The 23,806-nt window shown below is 28.7% G+C and overlaps 2 protein-coding genes across 4 annotated transcripts; both read left to right on the forward strand.

Annotated features, from left to right (window-relative positions):
• Positions 1-222: 222 nt before the first annotated feature.
• LOC8277487 lies at positions 223-5,689 on the forward strand. 2 transcript variants are annotated; one of them, XM_048377023.1, is made up of 9 exons: positions 223-500; positions 824-1,078; positions 1,423-1,622; positions 1,788-2,138; positions 2,250-2,450; positions 2,600-2,670; positions 3,593-3,732; positions 3,962-4,019; positions 5,087-5,239. In XM_048377023.1, exons 1-9 carry the CDS (start codon positions 461-463, stop codon positions 5,100-5,102), a joined length of 1,332 nt encoding a protein of 443 aa, XP_048232980.1. In that variant the 5' UTR covers positions 223-460; the 3' UTR covers positions 5,103-5,239. The 2 variants fall into 2 exon arrangements, with proteins under 2 accessions (XP_048232980.1, XP_002532378.2); XM_002532332.4 differs by lacking the exon at positions 3,962-4,019 and having other exon boundaries at positions 232-500; positions 5,087-5,689.
• A 15,028-nt stretch (positions 5,690-20,717) lies between these two features.
• On the forward strand, positions 20,718-23,745 carry LOC8261015 (LOB domain-containing protein 29). Of its 2 annotated transcripts, XM_048377114.1 has the most exons (3): positions 20,718-21,522; positions 21,602-22,017; positions 23,523-23,745. In XM_048377114.1, the coding sequence occupies exons 1-2, from the start codon at positions 21,244-21,246 to the stop codon at positions 21,998-22,000; spliced, it is 678 nt and encodes a 225-aa protein (XP_048233071.1). In that variant the 5' UTR covers positions 20,718-21,243; the 3' UTR covers positions 22,001-22,017; positions 23,523-23,745. The 2 variants fall into 2 exon arrangements, with proteins under 2 accessions (XP_048233071.1, XP_025015760.1); XM_025159992.2 differs by lacking the exon at positions 23,523-23,745 and having other exon boundaries at positions 20,721-21,522; positions 21,602-22,298.
• The last annotated feature ends 61 nt before the right edge of the window (positions 23,746-23,806 follow it).

Genomic DNA, 23,806 nt, shown 5'->3' on the forward strand with positions numbered 1-23,806 from the left:
AGGCTAACTAATAGATACTGTCATATGCGAATTAGGTTTAGATGCAGAATATAAAACCCTAGCCGGTGGTATTTATAGAGAAACGAGTATAGAAAAATGATTCAAAATGCTCCCGCGTTGACCCAGAGTGAGCCCGTTAGCCTAATCCAAGCTTGCTAGGCCCAAATTGATCAAAATTTTCAATGACGGAAATGCCCTACTATCTATAACATAATATCGAGATTATCCTTTTTTATATGACACGCATTTTCGTGTCCGTACACCTTCATTTTCTCCCTTGCGCCAAACTCAACTTCCACCATCAGCCACGGCGGTTCGCAGAAGAAACAACAGCATTTCGTGAAAGCACACACGCCTCGTGTGACCAGTGAGCCTATATTGAACTCTGACAATCGCCACATAGGAATCGTTACTCTATTCTCATATAAACAATAAAATTCATAGGATAATCAATAAATAAATGGCTAATCGGTTGCTAAAGCGTTTTTTTCATGACCTGTGTAAGTCTTTATTCTTTTCTTAGCTTTCTGTTTTTTTATTCTTTTTCTAGAGTTTAATTTTATTGCTTGCAGGCTTTTACTTTATTATTATTTAATTCTATCTTTCTTAGTAGTTAATCCTAAATCTAGCTTCTTGAAAAGTAAGTGAAAATAGTGTTGGTTATTGATATTTAATGCCAATTGCTTTTGAGAGACTAATTATGCTTGAAATTGAAGTTCTATTTTTTTTTTTTCTGTTCTTATATGATTGGACAAAATCTAGTGTTTAGTTTGCTCATTATAATGGGTGTTTTTTTTCTTTCTTTTCTTATGTTGATATGCAGACTGCAACAGAAATCTCATTAAGGGACAAGAAAAGTACAGAAGGTTTGTGTATGGAGTTTTAAGTAGGTGTCAATCACAAATGTCAAAACCAGATAATGAACAAGTAGAGGCATTGAAAGAAGAAAAGAATGCACCGCAAGTTTCTTCAAGGCCAAAACTTGGAAAATATAGTTCTGATGATGATGTGAAGGATAGTAAGTGGAGATTAGAGCTAGCTTGGCTCACAAAAGCTCTTGAACCAGCTCTTCAATTATGTAAGTTATCAGCTCTACCAACAGATTTTTCTAATGTGAAGTTTGTCTTTTCTTATAAAAATACAAATCTTTGCCTGTGAAATGAATCACTAATGGTCCTTGTTATAGATGAACTCTTGTAAACTGAAAGCTGATCTGCCCTTGTTGAAATATGCCATAACTGAAGTTTCTAGTTTCCTTGTTGTGCTGTATATGGCTGATGCTTGTTACTTCCAGATCATTTGCTATAGTCTCTTTTGGTGCTGATATTGTTAGAGTGTTTCAGTGTTACTGTAAAATTACTACATATAGTTTTCAACTCTGCCTTTCGGCCATGGAAGGTCATTTCAAATTTCAATTTGCAGGGAATGGACTTGGAAACAGAACCCCTCCTACTGGTCGATCCCTTATGGAGATTGTTGCAAGCATTCAGCGGAGCAAGATTGCAATTGAGGGTTGGAGCTTGAGTGATCTTACAATTGGCTTATATCTTATTTATCTTCGTCAATCATCTTTAAATCCCTTCGAGGATTTTAAGGGTGTTCAAATCGCTTCAGAATTAGTAGTAAATACAAAATCTCTACTACTGAATAAAATAGTATCTTCTATGTGAATTGCATTTCTACATCCATCACTTTTGTGAATCAGCTGATAATCATTGACTAGAATTTTGTTGTTTGTTTGATTTTGCTACATAGAACTTATACAACATAATTATCTTCTGATTTAGGTCCGAGACCTCATCTACCACATTGAGCTAGCAAAAGGCTCATATAAGGATAATGCTTTTTGGCTTGCAAGGAACAGCATGCTTCGTGAAAGCAACATTCTTAAATTTGTAAAAGATTCCAGTGTGATGAGGCCTGGATATTATATAGGAGTTGATCCTCGCAAGAAACTTTTAATTGTGGGAATTCGTGGAACTCATACAGTCTATGACCTTATCACGGACATAGTTACTTCAAGTGATAGAGAAGTCACATTTGAGGGCTTTTCAACCCACTTTGGCACAGCTGAAGCTGCTCGTTGGTTTCTTAATCATGAGATGGGAACCATAAGGAAGTACTTAGAGAAATATGAGGTGCGGAAGAACTTTGCCCTGCCCCTACCCCTGCCCCTGCTTCCCTCTTCTTTTTATTTGCTTATATGTTTGTATACTATAAAATTCGTTGTGAACCTAATTCATTTACAGGGATTTAGGTTAAGGTTAGTGGGCCACTCTCTTGGAGCTGCTACAGCTTCTTTGCTGGCAATCATGCTCCGTAAAAAGTCACCTGAGGAACTTGGATTTAGCCCTGACATTGTTTCTGCTGTTGGATATGCAACTCCTCCATGTGTGTCCAGAGAACTCGCTGAAACTTGTGCTGATTTTGTTAAGACTGTAGTGATGCAGGTGGTTGTTTTATCTGTTGGTCTTATTGATGAAAGAAGCTTCATTTCATTGTGGAAATTTTCTTACTGTATTAGTTCTTTCACAATTTAAATGCTGCCTTTTTCTCTATTTGCATAATCCTTATAGCTTCCAATTTTTTACTGTTGTAGGAGGATATCGTACCTAGATTAAGTGTAGCTGCTCTAGGAAGGCTGAAGAACGAAATTCTTCAAACTGATTGGTATGTGGATTGCAAAGGCAATTTTGTATACTGTGCTGAAAGCAAGACTTAGAAAAATGTATTAAATGATAAAATATATTAGTGTTAACTGTGTGGCTTTATATTATAAGCATATAGCTTCTTTGCTAGCTTTACAAGGATTTGGGATATTGGAACTGATGTTTTGGGAAATTTGAATGCATATGTTCATCTGATATTTTGTATTATCTAGATTGGATGGAAAGGGTGCTCCATATGCATTTTACTTTTACTCCAGTTAAACAGGTAAAATCTTTATGTAAGTATGTTTATGACCTTAGACAAAAGTTTATCATTAGCATCTTCTTCATCGTCACCGTCTTCTTCTTTTCACTTTAAGAAACTATGAATTCTTAGTCTAGATTCTAAGTTCTTAACATAGCAGTACTGGAAGTTGATTGCAATGCATTATCTTTTGAAGTTGATTTTTCTTGAATCTGGAAAATTAGCATTTGGTAAGAACTAGCCTAGGAGATAGATAATTGCAGGCTTACAAAGATAATTATAAGATTGGACGTGGTAGTCCAAAATGCTTTGGGTAGGATTTTTCCAAATTCTTCCATCAAAGACTCCACTTTTATAAGGGCTAATTGGAGAAATTTTGTTTTTTTTTTTTTTCTTTTATCTGGTTAGTATGATTTTCATCATCACTCTGGTTATTCGTTTGTCACTGTGTGTCAGTATGAGAGGTATGTATACCTAACACGTCAAGGGTATTTATACTTAACTCTTTATGCTTTTTCCATTTGACATGCGTTCAAGTAATTAAGTTTATAGTATATATGATTTATAGAGCATTATGGAAGAAATGGTGCAGTTGTTTATTTGTTGTTACGATGTTGAAGCTAGTTTCTGTTTTGGGCCTCAAATTTTTCATCCGCATTATCTTTTGTTATCTGCACAGGATGAGTGTCATCGAGAAGGAGGATTGGAGAAGTGTTATAGGTTTGGTCACAAATGCGAAGCAGGTTGTATCTTCTGTGCAAGATGTAGCTCGGAAACTCGCGGATTATGCAAAGTTTAGGAGCAATAAAATTTTTCCTGGTAAGTTCATATTGCGTTGCCATAATGTTCATTTCTTGAAGCTTAATATGCTAGTTTCTTTAGCTGTGTCTATTCGTCTGGCCATCTTTTTGACATGGGCATAACTCTTGTATGTTTGTGGAGATCCATGGTTTGCAAGATTTGTGATTTAAGATTTGAATAAAAATCAGATTAGAAGAGAGGCTTATGATTATTTTGGGCTTTGAAAGAACTTATTTATGACTGCTAGGTGGCAAGTTAGACTTTCAAGTTGCAGGAATTTCTGGTAGAAGTGGAGTGGTTTTGAGGTAATTATAATGATAAATTTGGTGGCAAGCATTAGGCACATATGCTGATGTTTAGGGATTATAATGCTGAAGCAATCATTTGAAGTTCAAATTTTAATTTGAATAAAGCAAGCAAAGAAAAATTGTAGGCTATCTGGATGCTGCTACAATATCCCGAAGTTCTATGGCATGACTTTCTGAAATTCTGATGCTATAAATTGGAGGAATAACTAGAGTATAGGCTGCTGCAAAACAGTAGCTCAAGGATCTGTCCTATTAGGTCTGACAACTGGTAATGCCATCAGATGGAGGAATTATTGGTGTAGGTAGGTGTTTATAGAAGAAACCGACTTTACAGGTGTAGTAATTAAGAAGAACAGTACTTACATGGACAGTGACTAAAAAAAAAAAAAAACAAAGCAACACTAGCTAGGCTTCAACCAAAAATAGAACTTTTCTTCAATAGTAGAAGAAAATAACTAGATGATGGATGGAGATTTTGTAGAGCCTTCCTCATTCTAATTGGGTAATTTCCTAAATAACATTAGAAGAAAGTCACAAAAGAATAAAGAAATAAGACTAATGAACCTCAGAAAAATTTGGGTTCGATTTAATTAAGAAATACAGAGCTTGCTTTCTCTGAATATTAAACATAGACCTGACCTAAAGAAAATTTTTCAAAATTGAAGAATTGATTAATACCTGAAGAAGACATTTGAAATAGAATCAAGATTTCAAAATGGGGCCTGCATGATGGCCTCTTTATCTACCCTTGTATATGGATCTTGTTTAGTTAATAACAGCTTTCCTTGAAGATAAATTTTTTATCACATTGGAGAAGCCACATAGAAGAATAAGCTATTTCATTCTGAAGTTATTTTGATTTAGAATTGCAGAAAAGAAAAAGAAAAAAGAAAGAAATTAGTGGAGGCCAAGTTGCCTTCTGTGGATAGAATCAATCTGGTTGTCAAGACAGATTATTGTGTGTTTAGGTGCATAAAATTAGGTAATGTCCAGATTAGTTGTGATTTGTGCATTGCTTATTATCTCTCTTCACTAAATGGTTTCTGTTATGGTATGCTGTAAAGATCATCCAATCAGTAAGGCATCAACCACTTCTCCTGGAATAATCACTTCTACTTCTGGAGCTACAACAGAGAAGGATATGGTCCTCGAAAAGGAAGGAGCCGCCTCTACAGTGCCCGAAGAGTTGTTTGTTCCAGGTACCGTTTACTATCTAAAAAAGGACATTGACGTTCAAACTTGCAGCCGAGATGGCAGAGGAGTGGAATTTTTCACACTCTGGAAGAGGCATCCAGGTGAACATTTCCAGAGAATAGTGCTCTCGAGCAACATAATTTCAGACCACAAATGTGATAGCCATTACTATGCTCTGAGAGACGTGCTCAAAGCTTTGCCTGGGACCGGTGAAGAGGGGATTTTTAGATGAAAATAAACCAATTATTACCTTTTTTTGGATAAGATGTTGATGTAAATTATAGAATTACAAATTTTGGTTCTAAAATAGCTAATTGAAGTAATTTTGAGGATTCATGTAGAAATAAATGTGCAGTAGTTGCCTAGTTGAAATTGCATTTGAGATATATTGCCACTGTACCTTACTGGTCCCTATTTTTAGTTGGGGAAATTTCCAAACACCTCCTGTGTTTATAAATCTAGTATTTTTCATCTTTCACATTTGCATACCATTTAACAAAATAGTTTGTCTGTTAGTCATTGTTAGTTCAATCTAAAATTGATGAATTGTTCTTTTTGTCGAGAACTAAAATGTATTATCTACGAAATATTAAGAAATGAATTTGCTATATAAAATAAATAGGGTATATATAAATGGGGGAAATATTAAATTTCATTTTGTAATTTAATCTCTTGATACAAAAGGTCATATATTTTCCTTTTTGATATTTTACTGGTCTAGGATTAATATGATTAACAATTTACTTTCAATTTCATTAATAATGTTAATAGTTTTGGCTATTAAATTTTTAATTAAGTTCGACCATTCAAAAACATAGAGTACTTTAGTTTATGAGATCGGATAAAACTTATCGATGTTTACTAAAATTAAAAAGAATTGAATTGTGAGATGGTGATTTTAGATAAAAATTAAGTTGATAAAAGAAAAATTGAATGGTTGACATCAAAAGAATGAGCATGTTTAAGATTTAATTCTCGGGATACTCAATATCTTATATAATCAAAAGGTTAAATTACTTTTCGGTATAAATAAATAAATAAATATATATACCAGAAAATAAGATAGGATAGGTTGAGGTGGAACCAAGAAGTATAAATTGTTGAAATCGAGCTCATCTTACTTGGGTTGGGTGTGGCCTATAAACAGTTGGAGAGCAGGGGATTAGGACTTGAAGTTCCTAACTGTCTCTACCTCTCTATAATTTTAAAGCAACTGGACAAAGGGAGTAGTAGCCTTTGTGAATTGTTGTTTGATTACTACTATTTCTGCAACAAAGAAGAATGTCTTTCTCTTCTAATATTTGGTCCTTTTGTGCTATAATCACCCTTCTCTTTATTAAGCCTCCCCTCGCCAAACCTAAAAATCAGGCTTACAAATTTGTCATATTCTGCAACATTTGTAAAAGCCAAAGGTGGGTCCTTTCCCATATAACTGTAAGTGATAGATACCCACCTTAAAATATACATATATATATATATATATATATATATATATAAATAAAAACAGTGGCTAAGTAAGAATTGGAAGTATTAATTGCTTCTCATAGGCCACCCTCGTAGGGCTATAGCATCCAAGAAAAAGTAAGAATGCCAATCTCTTCACGCTTTACATATTAACAATTGCCGACTTCCAATCCCTTAGCAAATTAAATATTGGACGGATTATTCACATGCTTTCCTCAATTTGTTTTTGGTAGTATTTAATTCGAATTAATTCTCTAATTTCAACTTGTTTTTATATCCATCATGTTAAATAGTAATTTTATTGAGATTATTAATCAAAATTTGTTAACGTAACTATAATTTTGATGATTATATCAAAAATTATTAAATTAATATTAGAGTTGTTCAATCATTCTATAATTAAAAATGACATTATTTAAGTAATTATAATTTTATTTTTTTCTAATAGTTTTACTTACTTTTATTATGATATTAAAAAAAATCCAAGAAAATGTAATCTCTTATTATTTTGTTGCAACGAATAAAAACATTTCAAACCTTGGGTTTTTAGTATTTTAAGCAACAACATAGTAAGAGAAAAGTATAATAATAAGTTAACAATTTTAATTTTTTTTTATCGCCCAAAATTATACTCAGATTAATAATTTTTTAGTTGGTAATTTCATCAATTAAAAGCTAAAGTATATTACTAATTTTTTAAAAATAAAAACTATGTGTTAAATTTGAGAAAAATACAAAGTATAGAATTTATTTAATAATTAAGTTTATCAGATACTTATTTGATGTTGCAGATGTTTGCTTAATTTATTAAAAATTCAGTGAATCATGAATTACATAATAGAATAAATCTTTTTCTTATATATTTCAAAGATAAAAATAACAAACTCTTATTTATAGTAATGACCAATGAACTCAAAATTTTCACAATTCTAATTAGGGAGAAAATCACAATAAAGAAAGATTCACTCTTTTAACTTCTGCTCAATAAATTTCATTTAAATTATCTTTAATGGTTTAAAAAAATAATCAGAATATATGTATTATGTAGACATAGTAAAGTATAATATAGAGCATATCTTCTCTAAAACCGGGTGTAATTATGGTCAAATTATAGAGATTAATTTTTTTTGTTAATTTTTCTTTTCTGAAATCTCTTCATATGAGTTTGTGGAGAAAATTAATATTTATATGTTTGAATCACCTAATTGTGCTTTTCTAGAATTTGTCTGTCCGAAACACTAAATGGCCATACACAAAATTATAAGAGTGCCCATTCATCTATATTATGAATTAAATATATTGTTAGTGATCCATTTTCTAGTCACATACAACTGGTCAATCGGTAGTGATATGGATAATTATTTTGATATGTGAGATTTTTATTCTATATTAATAAAGAATTATTATTTTTATAATCTGTGTGATACAGAATGACTATCTTTTTATATAGTTGACGATTTATTATGTTTTTATAAAAGAACTTATATCATATAGTTGCTATATCGTATTATTAGTATTGTTATTATTATTATTATTATTATTATTATGGAGTAAGATTTGATTTTTTTATTTTTTATTTATAATTAAGAAAAAAGATTGTTTTGAAGAAGAAAGAGTTTGATATAATAATGTGGGGAGATATGGGTCATGAAAACAGGGAATAAACATGGACATAATCTTGAATAAAAAGAGGTGAAGTTAGTGTATAAGCTTACATATAAATAAATAATGAACAGTGCATAACAGAATTGTAATGGACTGCACTATCACAGGACACCAATTTTTTGAACTTTGGTACCAAAGTATGTATTCTTTTTGTTTTCAATTTGTTTGGGCGATTAAGAAAGTAGCGTACAAGTTTCTTTTGGTCGGGGGAAAGTTGTTTGTGTACATCAAAAGTGATATATGTTTTATATATATATTCAGATGTGTATGTGAGGCAGAAAAAGAGAACTAACAATTTAATTTACTAGACAAACCCTCTGGTGGGGCTTCATTTGCTCCAAGAGTCAAGTCTTGAAATGATCTCCTTGCTTTCAAGAAAGCTTCTTGTTTTTCTTTTTCTTCTTCTTCTTCTTCTTTCTTTCTTTCCTCTTAACAATAGAAAATATATATTAGTATCACAGAGCAAAAGACACAAAATCATGGAGATCATCTAGACCATTATGGTTCTAATATTTTCCATTAATATAGATCTCTTTCTTGAAGAAAACAAAAAAAAAAAAAAAGCAACCACAAAGATAATATTATGTGTTAATTTCCCTAGGAAAGACATTAAGAAGTGCTTAATAAAGTATTTTTGAGAAAGTCGTATATTATTTTGAAATTATTTGATTTATGATTAGGTCGAAATGCACTTTTGATCTCATTTATATCATAAATAAGTGAATTTAGAATTCAATTCAATATGAATAAAAGTTGTTTTTGTGTTTGAGTAAGCATTTGAAAGATTTTCTAGTGAAGCACAATTTCTCAAGGACTAAAATCTTGTCTTAAGGGAGCCAAAATATTTAGTATCCCCATAGTATATATCTAAATTTAATTTAGAGTGTGGACAAAATCTTTACAGACAGAATGTAAAGTTCGAACTTGAAACCTTACTAAAATTATCATAGTATAATATATACTTCTAAACCGTAATTAAACACTTAGCTCGGCACAACTCAAATTTATTTTAAGTTAGACCCAATTTGTATCCATTTTACTTTTTAGTATGCAATTTATTTAAATATTTTTATATGAAAAGAAATTATAAATAATGAGTATTATTTTATTAGTATTCCATATAATTATACACAATTCTTTCACCTCATCTCAATATTGTGCAATTGATTTTGAGAAATATAACAATAAATAATTGAAAATAATATAGTTTAATAATGGAGTTTATAATATAAAAAAAATGACCGATGAAAGAGATAAAGTTTTGTTAAAAATTAATATTGAAATGAAATGGTGATCACCAATGCAATAATTAAAATAAAAAAAAATTAAAACTGGAATTGGAATATTGTTGGATAGAAGAAGGCAAAGCAAACAAAGAGCCAATTGTCTTGTATATATTAATCGGTCATAATTTCCACGTTTCAAGAAAACTTGCCATTCAATTAATAATTTAACTTCAATTTAAGGCATGTATATGAAATAATAAGGATTTCTTTACTTAACTAAAGAGATTTGAGTATTTAGCCATATTAAAATGCTAGTTTATTAGTTATACTAATTATGGATATTAAACAAATAAAATGCATTAAACTGGAAAATGGTGGTTCGATTGGTATTTTTTATTTGCAGAAATTTGGAAGACTTGCTATAATTCATTTTATGGTGTAATTTATAATTATTTTTATTTGTGTAGTAGTATAAGATTCATTGAACTTTAATGAATAACAATTTTTTTTTTTTACAAAATGAGTAATTAAATTAAAAGAAATAAAAATAACATGCATTTATACATTTAAATTTTTTTATTACAAATAAAAAAAATTTACTCAATTTAAGATATTGTCAGACTATAAACTAAACATTAAATACATTTTCAAAAAAAAGAAAGAAAGAATATATTCTGTGCTAGTTATATACAATGTGACAAAACAAAACTGTAGGACCATATTATTGCCTACATGATTAGAATTTAGAAGGTTACCTTGCCTACATGGTCAAAGAGACCATGAAAATGAAGTTAACTTGTGTCTGAAACTCTCTTTGGTTTCTCCCAGGTTGTCTCCACCTGTGATTCATATTTCTTACTCAGAAAGTTTTAATAGAAACAAAATCATATACTTCTTCTTGTAAACTTATTCTTACACATAAAAACAAAAACCCATCTCCATATATAACAAGCTTCCATCAAATTCAAATTGAGATGACATCTCTAATTGTTTAATACTAGCTCAGGATGCTTATATCATCATCTCCATATATTAGGGTTTGGACTTTGAATAATTGCCCCCTATTCAAAATACATTCAAAATTTATACAAATGTGCAGAAATTGCCATGCCCTTAATTAATTTATCTTATTTACAAGATTTGAGAAAAAAAATGGTGTTGAAAATGAAGGTTTCTAGTTATGTTTCTCGATCCTAAAGCAATATCATCTTTGTCTTCACTTGCATTGTCGGGCTCTAAAATTGATGTTTCAACATCCAGGCAGAAGCTCATAAGTTTGCATCAGAATTGTCTGTGTGGCCATGACCTGTAATATACCATGTTTAATGATACTCTCTAACATTTGCTTTTTATGTCTTTCTTGATATGTAAATTGGTTTTCAACACCTAAAATTGTTATCTATCCAGTAACTTGCATAATAAGTAATAACTCTTGCTCACTTTCTTTATAAGCTCTCGACTTTTCTTTTTTTATTTATCGAAAATTATTAAGTCATGGAATACATAAAATGGATAATTACATTTGTCATAAAGAACGAAATCCACCTAGTACAAAAGAAACGACTCGAAAACCAAACCTCTCATTTTTTCATTTTTATCATACTTAATTAAGTTTGTTTCTTTTATGTATTAGATCATCACTCACGGGTTAACTCATCTCCCTCCCACCTTTTATAAACTCTTCAAAATTATTTAAATAACTAATACCAGTCAGAATTAATTTGAACATGGAAGTCTAACACGTTAGAACTAGCTGGAAATCAATATTTTTGGTCCAATATATAATTAATAATAGTAGTAATTAAGCCCCTTGACTGTCTAGAAATGGCACGTACGACCTCTATCTATGACAATCAAATTATAAATGTCCCAATTCAGATTTTGAAGCAATCATACATACATGTGTAAATAATATGTATATATATATAAATTTACATTATCATATAGCTTGGATAGATATGGATATAGATATAATTAAGATCAGATATAAAGAAAGGCATTATAAACAAATGGATTAATGGGGAGTTTAGTGATCTTCTAGATTGAGATTTTTGAGAAGCAAAAAATTAAAGGAATCTAAAATAGGAGATGTATCATAGATATGTTGTAATCATCCAACACACGTGCAAATGGACCCATTTATGAAACAAGGGTGTCGGCTTGACTGGTCTTTATACAGGCAAAACTAAAGCATCAAAATTCCATCTTCATCTCTTAATTAATTATATTAAGCTGTCTATCTTTTAAATCCGACAATTAAGTTAATTTAATTTGTTTTCTTTTTTAAAAAAATAAATTGTGAAGAAGACTTTGTGTGGTTTCCACTTGTTTGATTCCTTGTTTTGGATTTGTTTTGTTTTTTGGTTGCATCTACCTAATCCCTTTCTCTCTTCCAATTCTTTTAATAGATTTTCTGAAAATTTATATATATATATAAAATATTTATAAACTTACCTTTGGTCCAATTGTTGATTTTCTTGATGATGATTTGCACAAAGTTCATTAATGGAGTTTTCTATCAGAAAAGAATGTCTATTTTTCAAGAAGTGCACTAGATTTTTGTTTTCTATATAAACTAATTTATGTTTGTGTAATTCGTATTTTGTGTAACGTATATCTAAGAAGTTATTTAAAATTCTGTTTTATTAAATTATTGAAATTGGTTGTGATTAGACTACATTTTATTAAATTTTGTTAAATTTTTAAGTAGATATCTATTTACAAATAAAATGTATTATTTTTGTCATTTCTATCTCTCTCTAGATATCTATTTTTCCACTTTCTCATTCTTTTACTTTAATTATTTAAAAAAAATTAAATTAATTTTTCAAAAAATAAAAGAAAAGCAAAACATATATAAAGAAAATTTTTGAAAAATTAAAATGTTAAATAAGATTTTAAACTTAAACCTAATACAAGATGCATTTATAAATAATTCAAATTAAAATCATTTACAAATAAAATAAATTTCGTATAAGACTTGGACTACATAAATAACTAAGTTACTATGCTAATAAAAGAGTAACAATATCAATCCTCAGGGTTACTTAATCATTAAATTCTAATATTGATGAATGGTGATTAATAAACTAAACTCGAACTCAAAACCTCTAACTCCCGTAACTACATTACTAATCAGGCCATCCATTAGTTTAAAAAGGTAAACAAATTTGATTGAAGTACAAATAAAATTAATTAAAATAATAAGCAAAGTTTAAAATAAAAAGGAATGCTAATCATAGAAGAAGCTTCCTCCCTAACCTATCATGAGAGTCATATAAATTAATTAATTAATTAATTAATTAATGTAGGTTAATTAAATCTTTCAAAACCAAAATGTTGAATAAAAAAATGAAAAAGGTGGAGTAATTAACAATAATGCAAGGACTAATTTGACCATAGTCTTGTAAGTTTCTGAGTTCTTACTGAAATTTTGGCTTTCTCCCATATGCTATAGTTTAATTTAACAGCCCAAAAAACACCAAACTTCATTTTTTTTGTCTAATTTAATTGGTTTATTATGACTCCTATTTTATCGTTTTCTTTGCAACCTCCTTCCACTTGGTGATGACGTGTCATTAGTTTCAGTGGGACCCGCTAGGAATAAAGATAAGAAAAAGACTAAAATAGTGCACCCGTGCGGCGTGTCAGCTTCAGGACCGAGGGAGTGAAGTGTCAGTGCGCATTTTTAATATTCGGCACGTGCACCGCAATCCCGAGGAATCATAACGATTATTTTTTTCTAATTATGTTTTTATTATTAATATAAATAAGTTCATTTTAATTTAAATATAATAGTATGATGATAAAGTTTTGAGCAAACTCTAAAAGAAAAGAGAATAATAATACTAAATAATTAAGAGTTCTGTTTTTGTTTCAACAAGTATATTTTAATGATTTCTTTTTCTTTTATATTTTCTTTCACATAAAAATAGATCTATTTTTATTTTTATATATAGATTAAAAGATATATATTTTAAAAATATAAAATTAAAAAATAGTTATGCTAATAAATTTATATTTAATATATATGTTAAATAATAATTATAAAAAATATTTTAGATAAATTATTAAAATTTATATGAAATATATATATATATATATATATAAATAAATAAGTGAAATAATGAAGTTAGAAGTGAAATATACTCCCAAAAAAATTAACAATGAATAAATTCGCTTATTAATATCAAACGTATTGAAAATTTTATTAATTTTGATAGTATTTTCAATTTAACTATAATAGATTTTATGAATTTAATTAACTAAATTTTTATAAAACTTTCAATGGAGCATAATGTTAATATTTACTAATATGTATATATGACATGACTGATATTACTCTTCTAATAGTAATTAATTGTTTAATTAGTGTCTTAATCTAATATTGAGCAAGACTAACTTAAAAGTAGAATCTAAAATCAAAATCTTTCAACAAGTTTAAAAATGAAAAGAAAAAGTTGATTTTATTGATGAAGATGCATATAAAATGGAGGGAGTGAAATGAAAGTATTTATATATATATTTCTTAAAAAGTTGAGATGCCCTAAAATCACTTTAGATAAACATGAGGATCCATATGTTTTGTAAAGCTCTATTCTTAATTATTTATAATGTGATTATACAGGCTGGCCGTTGTGTACGGTACACGATAGATTTGAACATGTCTTGCACTTTCAACTCATTATTTTCTTCTAATCTCAAAATAATATTAAAAATGACTCAATTCAAGACTTTTGAAAATTTCAATGAAATTAGTATATTTAATAACAAATAAATTCTGTATAATTCATAGGATATTTAATATAATTTTTAAAAAATTTATAAAAATTAGAAAGTATTTAATTATAATTTTTATAAAATTTTAAGAATAATTATTTAAAAGGTCATTAACTTTTATAGATATAGATTTTTATACATTTTTAAAGACCTTTTATACATTATTATTATGAATAAAAATTCTAAAATTTCTATTTCATTTCTTTTCAAGATTTCAATAGACTAATTTTTTTTTTGAAAACTCATCTTTCTTTTTTTCAATTTTTTCTGCATTATCATTTTCATCTTTTTTTTACTGTATTTTTTATTTTAAAAGATATAAAAAATTAGATGAAATTTTAAAAGTTAAAAATTACTAATAATGTTTTCTTATTCTCTTCTTCTTTTTTTCTTCTTATACTGGTAACACGACTCAATAGTTTGACTTTGAAATATATATATGTTATGTAAAATAAATAAATAAAAGATGTATTCATATTTATATACATGATACTTATATAAATATAAGAAAAGATTTGAAAAAATAAAATTTGATTTCCTAAAATAATAATATTGTTTCAATACTAATAAGAAAAAGGATAGATGACTCTTGAGTTTGTAGCGCAGGATCAAATAAAACTTATTTCAACTATTTTAATAAATAAGTCCATAACTTTTATTTAAAGGCTAAATAAATCCAAATTTTGATAAAAACTAATGAAATTTATGGAAATGGTGTTAGTTATGATTTGGCAAAGTCGACAGTGATAATGAAATAGAAGCAATAATTGTTAATTTTAATTTTTTCGATAAAATAAAAAAAAAAAGTATATATAAAAATTTTAAAATTTAAATTTAAATTTTATTTTGAATACTAAAAATTAATATTTATTTAAATTTTATTGTATTTTGAATATTAAAAATTAATATTTATTTATATTTTATTTTATTTAACTAATTTAAATAATAATTATAATAAACATATTTATAATATTATCAAAATCTGAATATACTTGATCCTTAAATAGAAGTTTATTAAAATAGTTAAAATTAGATTTATTTGGTTATGAGCTACAAATTTAACTTTTTATCCATTCCAATACCCATAGTAAAAGATTCTTAATAGGTAAAAGCTTAATAGATGCAAAAAAAGATGAATCTTAATAGTGAAGGATTTGAAATACATTTTTCTAAACAAATGTGATAAAATATTAATACATTCAACACACTATTTAAATGTGAAAATCTTTTAATTAAAAGAAAAATATTAAAATGATTTCATTGTACTTTATGAAATTTTATTATTTTTAGTTTTTTTAAAGAAAATACTAACTATGAAGAAAAATAATTATAAAATCCTCTGGTATCATTTAAAAATTTAATTTTATCCGACACCGTAATATTTCAATATCAATAATATCTTATTCTATAAATAATTTCGGAATTAATAAAAATCGGTTTGCTCCCTCTATGTTATTTTGGCTGTGTTTGAAATTCTCTAATTGGTCATCATACGGGACAATAAGTTGATTTGTTTTTTTTTTTTTTTAATTATTTTAAAATAATAATGAGTCACTTTACCGACCAATTACGAGATTCGGCTTCCAGTCCTACATAGGAATGTTTTAGGGATTAACAATGCAATAAACAAATTGGTGCTATTCAAAAAAAATTTATTTAAAAAAGAAAAAAAGAAAATCAGTACTTAATTCAACGAGTAAAGTAGAACTACAAAGTGCAAAGGTTCTACGTTTCAGAAAATATAAAATTTCTTTTTTTTTTTTTAATGTTAAAAACAATAATAATAAAAAAAATACAGTTCTGGGAATATGTATATATGTTCACGGTCCAAATTGGAATTAAAAAAAAAAGAAAAAAGGATAAAAGTGATCCTCTGTACAGAACCTTAACATGAAGAAAAAGATTGCAGCTGCTTAACAGAAAAACATACCCTCTTATCTAATAATACATCAGTTCCTATTATTTCATTTAAATTATCATACATATGTTAATGTTAATGTTAATGTTAATGTTAATTATGTTGGGTGTTGTGTCCTTGCCCTTATGCAGTTCCTTCCTCCTCCCAATTACACATTAGATAGAGGTCTCGAATCTATCTTTTGTAGGGTTAGTTCTGCATAAAGTGAAAACTTGGTAAAAAGTTACACTTTTATAGTAATCCGAACATTCTTTTAATACTAACAACTAACATATGTTAATTATATTTTTAAAATAATAGTTAAAACCTTAAATATTTTAATAAAAATTATCTATTTTCTAAATTTAAAAAAAATTAATAAAAATTCAATTATTTAATCTCAAATTAAAAATATAAATTATAAATATAACAATGATTTTAGATTTAAATATGAGAAGATATCAATATGATGATTACTAGTCTTTCATTCGTTCTTTAATATTTGTATATTAAAATTTAATTAAATAATAAAAAGATTCTTAAATAGATTCAACCTATTATATTATTTATAAACAGAAATTAATTATATAATGATATTTGATATTATCTATTAATTGTTGTATTTGTATTTACTGGTTGTTAATCATGAATGATTAGTGGTAAACTAATGAATGCAAATATTTAATTTAATTCCATCTATTTAAGAACTTCTCTAAAGAATGATTATATACAAATAAGTTAATTAATTAATAGTGTGTGCTTCTTTTAAGACTAGTTGAACTTGAACTCATCCTACATTACTTGTCTAAAGCAGAGATAGGATTATACAAAACCCTATAAAATTAATTAATTAAAAAACATACCATCTTGTCTCCAAAATCACTCTTTCCTCTTTTCCATGCTCAAGTGGCCAACAAGTACACATGACTTAAAAGTCCATCTCTTGTGGTGGGATTAATGGCTGCCAATGAGGTCGATGCCATGCACAAACCCTTTCTTAATACGTCCACCTGTTTCTTCCATTACTGGTCCCCAAGCTATTACACTTTGTCATCATTCTATAATGGTTTGGTATTGATTTTTCCTTTTTTTTTTTTTCTTTTTGGGGATTTTATTTGGGTAGAAAAAGTTAATTAAGAGTTTAATTTGTTTTTATTTGTAAATAGGTCACTTTTGAGCATCACATCAACTGGGTAACTTATTCAGACACAACAAGCGTACATTATGATAATCTTGTAGGGTATTGACCAGCAACCAAACAAATGTGGAAAAAAGAAAATGGGAGAAAGAAGAAGATTATCAGTTTTTAAATTAAAAGATTTCAATTATTAGGTGTTGGACAAGTGATGAAAAAAAAAAAAAAAAGGAAAAGAATTATGAATAATATATGTATGCCTTTGAGCTAACAACTCATAACTCAAATATTTTTTATTGTAAATATAGAAAATGTGAGAGTTTAATTTTTGTGTCATTTGGTTTTATCTATTTAAAAACTGTTACAATCAGCACTTCGTTTGATCTTAAAACAACTATCAAATGTTTAATGTTTTAATTTATCAAACACTTTCAATTAGTTATTTTTGTTCAATAAATTTAACCTTATTGAATAATGCATGATAAAATAAAATAAAAAAATAAAAAACTAGGAACCCGTTTGGAATTGTTTAATTCAAATTGCTTTTCTTTTAAAACTTTGACAATTACTTTTTCGAGAGAAACATGTAAACTAATATGCTTTTTTAAAAAGTAGGTGTAACAAAATTAATTTATAAAAAAGATTAATCAAAATTAAATAAAAATTCTAAATGTGCTTCTTAACTCACACTGAATCCAATATTATTAAATAAATTTACTCAACCATAATGCATGAGTCTTTAATTAATAAGTTGCAATTGGCAAGTGCTTTGATTTATCAAGTAGAAGCATCTTTTTTGTAGGTTATATTTATACAAAAACCTATAATGCATCACTTGTTTAATTAGAATACAAGCTTTGAGAATAGGGTTTATTTACTAGTGAAAAAAAAAAAAAGAGTGACCACTTAGAGTGGCAGATTGATAGGACGACTTTCACCAAATAGCTCAAAGATTTTGAGTTCAAACTCCAAGGGACCGCTCAACAATCTTCTCTTAATTATTTTTAGAAAGAGAGAGAGTGGGAGATGGGTAGGGGTTAATTAAGTTGGAGAGTCATTATTAGGATTGAATGTGGGGCCTAAGTGCACATTTCAGCAAGGTCTACATGTTGGTGCCTATGTGTGACAGAAGGAAGTGATTGAAAATGATTAATGATTGTATTTAAGATTAGTTAATCATAATTAAATATTAGTATTGCTCGACAAGTTGTGACCATCAAGCCTTAAAGAAATGCAAAGACCAGAAAGGAGAGGAACTATTTGTTCTTCCCCTTACAGTCAGGTGTTCTATTCCAGTGTCACTATCTTTTGTTTCTTTCATTTTTGGAATATGCTTTCTTTTTTTCTTTCATCCCTTTTTCTGTTCCTTTATGGTCTGATTATCTGTATTTAATCACAATGCCTCCAATTATAATCTGAAACACTAAGAATATTTCTGTCTCTGGAACTATACATATCTGTCAAAAACTCTTATTGGTTAATTTTGTTTTTTATTTATTGAAAACTGTTTATGTTCCTTGCAGTATCATTAATTTCTTTATCATAATAAACCATAGTTTTGTTCCATTGCAATAAGATTTAATGAACTTTTCAATTTCATTTAAATAGTAACTGGAATATAATAATAATACAAAGGTGTGTCTCAATGCCCAAGATTCTTATACTGAATGAGATAAAATTGACAGGTACATATACCTTAAACACACTAGCTAGCAGATACAAAGGAGTGATGCTACCAATATATGATACTGGGAAAATAAATTTATTTAGTTTTTTAATGTGTTAGTTATAATTTAGCTAAAGAGATTGCATTCAAGATCATTGTTGAAAGGTTTGGAAGAATGGAATCCACTTATATTTATATAGCATTAGGCAGTTCCATTACATGGAATATAACTGTCTGTCTAAAACCTAAGATGTGTCAGCTTTTTTTACATAGGATTTATTTACTTTATTTTATTTTATTTTTTTCTGTTTAGGGGGGGTAATGATATTGGAGCATGACCTGTTAACCTAATTAATCTTATAATCTCTTATCTGAAATAATCATTTAAGGTCCCATTTGCATTCAGCTAGAACTTCCTCAACAACTCAACCTAAACCTTGAATATTCATCTGTCAAAGATTTGGCACTTTTAATTTAACAGACACACACATGCTGGGAAATTTTGCAGCCTTTTCAAACATATATATAATGAAAAGTGTGTGCTTCACATGTTGGGAAGGTTCATCAGTTGCCCCTGCCAATGATGCTTTCTGCAATAATTAACTTGAACTAACTATTTAGCTTATAATTGATTAGCTTTCTCTTTGTATTTCATATTTCTTTATTGAGTCTTTTTTTTTTCTTTCTTATTTTCTTTCTTTCTTTCTTTCTTTCATTCTTTTTTCCAAAACACTGGAAAAAGAATATATGTTTGGGGTTGAACCTTGATGATCATATTCATAGGGTTTCCTCTATCTCGAACCACACCGTACAATGAGAGAAAACTTGTGCATTACAACAATACTTTCTAGTATTATAAAAACTAAATGAGCATCAAAATCACGAACATTGATCCAATATGGAAAATAATTATGCGCCATAATCTGTTTTAGAAGCCATCAATTTAGGATTTAGTTCATCTATATATATTGAGAATAATTAAGTTATATTTATATTAAAGAAAAATTGAGAATAATTAAGTTATATTTATATTAAAAAAAATTATGTAACTATTAATAAAATAATTATTTCTTTGTGAAATATGCTATCATTTTTTTTAGAATATTATACATGTTTACCTATTCATTAAAAACACCTTTTTTATTAATAAGATATTATATCAGTTATTTTTTTGTTATTAGAAATTTTATACTTCCTGCCTTTGTCACATATGATTCATTGCCAACCTTTTCCTTTCTATATTTGACTTTGTTGTCTCTCTATATTTTGTATGACTTAACAAGTTACACTAAAAAAAAAAAGGCAAATAAATTAATAGAGAGAAAAAGAAAAATCAAATCACCCAGAAAAAGAATAAGGATGTTATGTTCAGTAGGACAATTATCAGTCATGATGTAGTAACTTCATATCATTTTTTTGCAATTTTGCACTATTTTTCTTATAGTTTTGTACTATTTATTGATTCTCACATACATTAATCTCAGAACTTTTTTCAGCTTTGCAGTGTGTTCTTTTTTTTTTTTTTTTTATAGAAAAGATAAAAGGATTGATGACGATACAATTGACACCAAACTTGTTAGCAAAAGAATAAATCAACCAGAAAATACATGTGTAGCCACAATTGAGATGTCCTAATCCTCCACTTTAACCATAAATTTCATATGAGAAAAGCAAGAGGTCTTTTAGTATCAGCATAGGCCAATGTTTCACTCTAGTTTTATATAAATCCTGTGTTTCAAAAGAGATGCTATACAAAATATACCAAAACTGAAAAATGCAGCTGCAGTTATCAGTACAAGTACATTTAATAAAGGAGTTCTAGACAAGAAAATATTGAGCTATAATAAATCTAATTATCAAGCAAATAGAAATGGGTTTGGTTTGTGCTAGGCTCTTTTGTCGTATAAGATGTTAAAAGGAATCTCAATTTCAGAATATTTAAAAAAAATAAAAATTAAGATGGTATAAGGGTGGAAGAGAGTTTTGTAATGAATAAAAAATAAAATTTGTAGCCCATTAAGGGAACAAATTGTTATTAATTATTCATTATTAAATGATCCACCTCTCTCCTCCTTAAGTGTTTATAAGCAAGGTGATTATGCTTGAACAAAGGTGAGAACAAACACAAGAAAATTAAACAAGAAAAACATCAAAAACCGAAAAGAGAAAAGAGAGAAATTGATAAACATTTCAGGATGACTGGTTCTGGTTCTCCTTGTGGAGCTTGCAAGTTCTTGAGAAGAAAATGTGTTAGAGGTTGTGTTTTTGCACCTTATTTCTGTCATGAACAAGGTGCTACACATTTTGCAGCTATTCATAAGGTTTTTGGTGCAAGCAATGTATCAAAGTTGCTTGCTCATCTTCCTGTAAGTGATCGATGCGAAGCTGCTGTTACAATTTCTTATGAAGCTCAAGCTAGGCTTCAAGATCCCATTTATGGCTGTGTCTCCCACATTTTTGCTCTTCAACAACAGGTTTGGACACCCTAAAATTGTAATTGGTTAATGTTATCAACCCTAGTTCTTCTTGCCTAAAAACTTTAACTTATTGCAGGTTATGAATCTACAAGCGCAACTTGCTTCTCTTAAGGAACAAGCAGCTCAAACTTTGATTAATGGCTCTGCCACAGCAAACCCTAATGACAAGTACTATGGAAAACCCTCTTCTCTACCACAAGATCTTCAAAGCTGGTTTCAGTCAGAGAATTCAAACACGATTCCACAATTCAACCCAAGCTTCACCACGGCCGGTGAAAATGGTTTCTTGGATCCGTACTCAATGGGAAGTTATGGAAGTTCTTCAACAACAGCAACTTCATTTGATAGCTTTGAGGAGGCATCTTCTTCCTTTGACATGCAAACAGACAACAAACAATGGAATACTAGTTATCATCACCATCAAGATCCTGACGATCTTCGGTCGGTGGCCTTTGGCTACATTCAGCACTCATGAGAGAGATAAAATGACTGGTGAAGACAGACTTATTACTGTCAATTTTTGAATTTCTACTAGACGCTGCATACTTTGAAACATGCACTTTTTGTTGCTATAAATAAAAAAGCTAGGAACCCTAGAAAATGTTCAGGCAAATCACAAACCCTAAATTCCACAACCTGCCTACCTATTTTCCCTTTCTTTAATATCTAGTGCAATCTTGGATATTTGTAGAATAACAGTATTATTAATTCCATTCTTGATAAAATTTCAGAAAATCTAGTTTTCATTCTTATTTTTTCAGCTAATTATTCCTTTTGTTTATGGACCTATAAGGACCTAAATTTCTTGACCTAATAAAGACAGCTATAATATAAACCTAGTGATGTTCTTTTAAGTTGCTTACTGCATAAACCCAGTAATCAGTGGGTTTTTATGACCTGTCTTTTTAACTTGAAGCCTACAGTTTCATAAGATTTTCTGAGTGACTATTCCTGAAGACTCTCCCTACATTTGCAAGTAGCTGAGGTTCACAACAAACTGATACTGTTGATGGTTCTATATTTAGTTGTTGATTTCCTGCTCAAGAAAATGGCTGAATTGAGATATACTTACACACTCCAATTAACATAATATTAGCCATTCCAAGTAGTAGCGCTAAGTATGAAGAAACTTGGATTTCATATGAACTTTTCTGGAGCATTAGTTCCAGCATTTGCTGAGATGTGCTTGTTGGCCAACTATCAAACATCAATAGCAGAAGCTAAAATACAATTTGATTGTACTAAACAACAGCTAAATTATGTTAGTTGCCTCGAATTTGGAGTGCATCATTCCCATAAGTGTATATAAATATACATACTTATGATCCCAAGAAAGTTAAAATATTCCCTCTATATATATCATAGGTCGTTGGGGTTAAATTAAAACTGAGCTTTGCCTTCAATCTTTTTTCCATTGCTTGTTAATTCATTATTTGCTTGAGAAATTACATTTATAATGTGAATGCACATTGTCCGAAAAGATCAGAAAGATTCTGCTATTAATTGTACTAGTTTAATTGCTTCTCTCATCTCTCTGTGTATAGGATAATCAAACTCTTATATATCAGTATTGTTAAATATTGCTCATAAACATCATCAGCTCGATCTTCAAAATAACACCAATAATATTACCTTTGTTATATGTAATCAAGTCCTCGGGAATACCTTAAATTTAAAAGCTGCTAATGTGTTGTCTAAAGATTTCTGTATATGCCTTTGCTTCCATTGGAACTTGCTCTCTGTTGTCTTCTTTTTCTTCCTCTTTTTCTTTTTCTTTAATTAATTGTTCAGTTTAGAGACTAAATGCATGATTGAGCTTCTGTTATTTAATTTAACCTTTTCATGCAACGACTTGCTTAATTGTTTCTTTATTCTTTTTGTGACGAAATAATTATTTTGTGGAAACATATCATAATGGAAACTTAAAAGATATGACTGTGTTCGATATTACAACTTCGGTGACCAAAGCTTTTATTTTACTTACTGAATGATTACAGGTAAATAGTTATGGTTTCTTGTTCAGAAGATTCTGAAGGGTGTGAAGTTTGAAGAATGATGATGAGAAGAGAATCTTCATTTTTTTCCAAAGTATTTTGGAAAGATCTTATGATGAATTAAGTGTAAATGCAATCCAACTTTTATGTTAAGCATGAAAAGTTTTTTTGAGATCAATGAATTGCATGACTTGCTACGATCTAGTTTAGTGGTTTGAATGTAAGATTGGAATGGGATTATTGAGTCTCTATTCTCAATGGAAATGCCTTCATTATTTCTTTCTCAA

Source organism: Ricinus communis, chromosome 7 (assembly GCF_019578655.1).
Source record: "Ricinus communis isolate WT05 ecotype wild-type chromosome 7, ASM1957865v1, whole genome shotgun sequence".
In the NCBI taxonomy this organism is placed as follows: domain Eukaryota; kingdom Viridiplantae; phylum Streptophyta; class Magnoliopsida; order Malpighiales; family Euphorbiaceae; genus Ricinus; species Ricinus communis.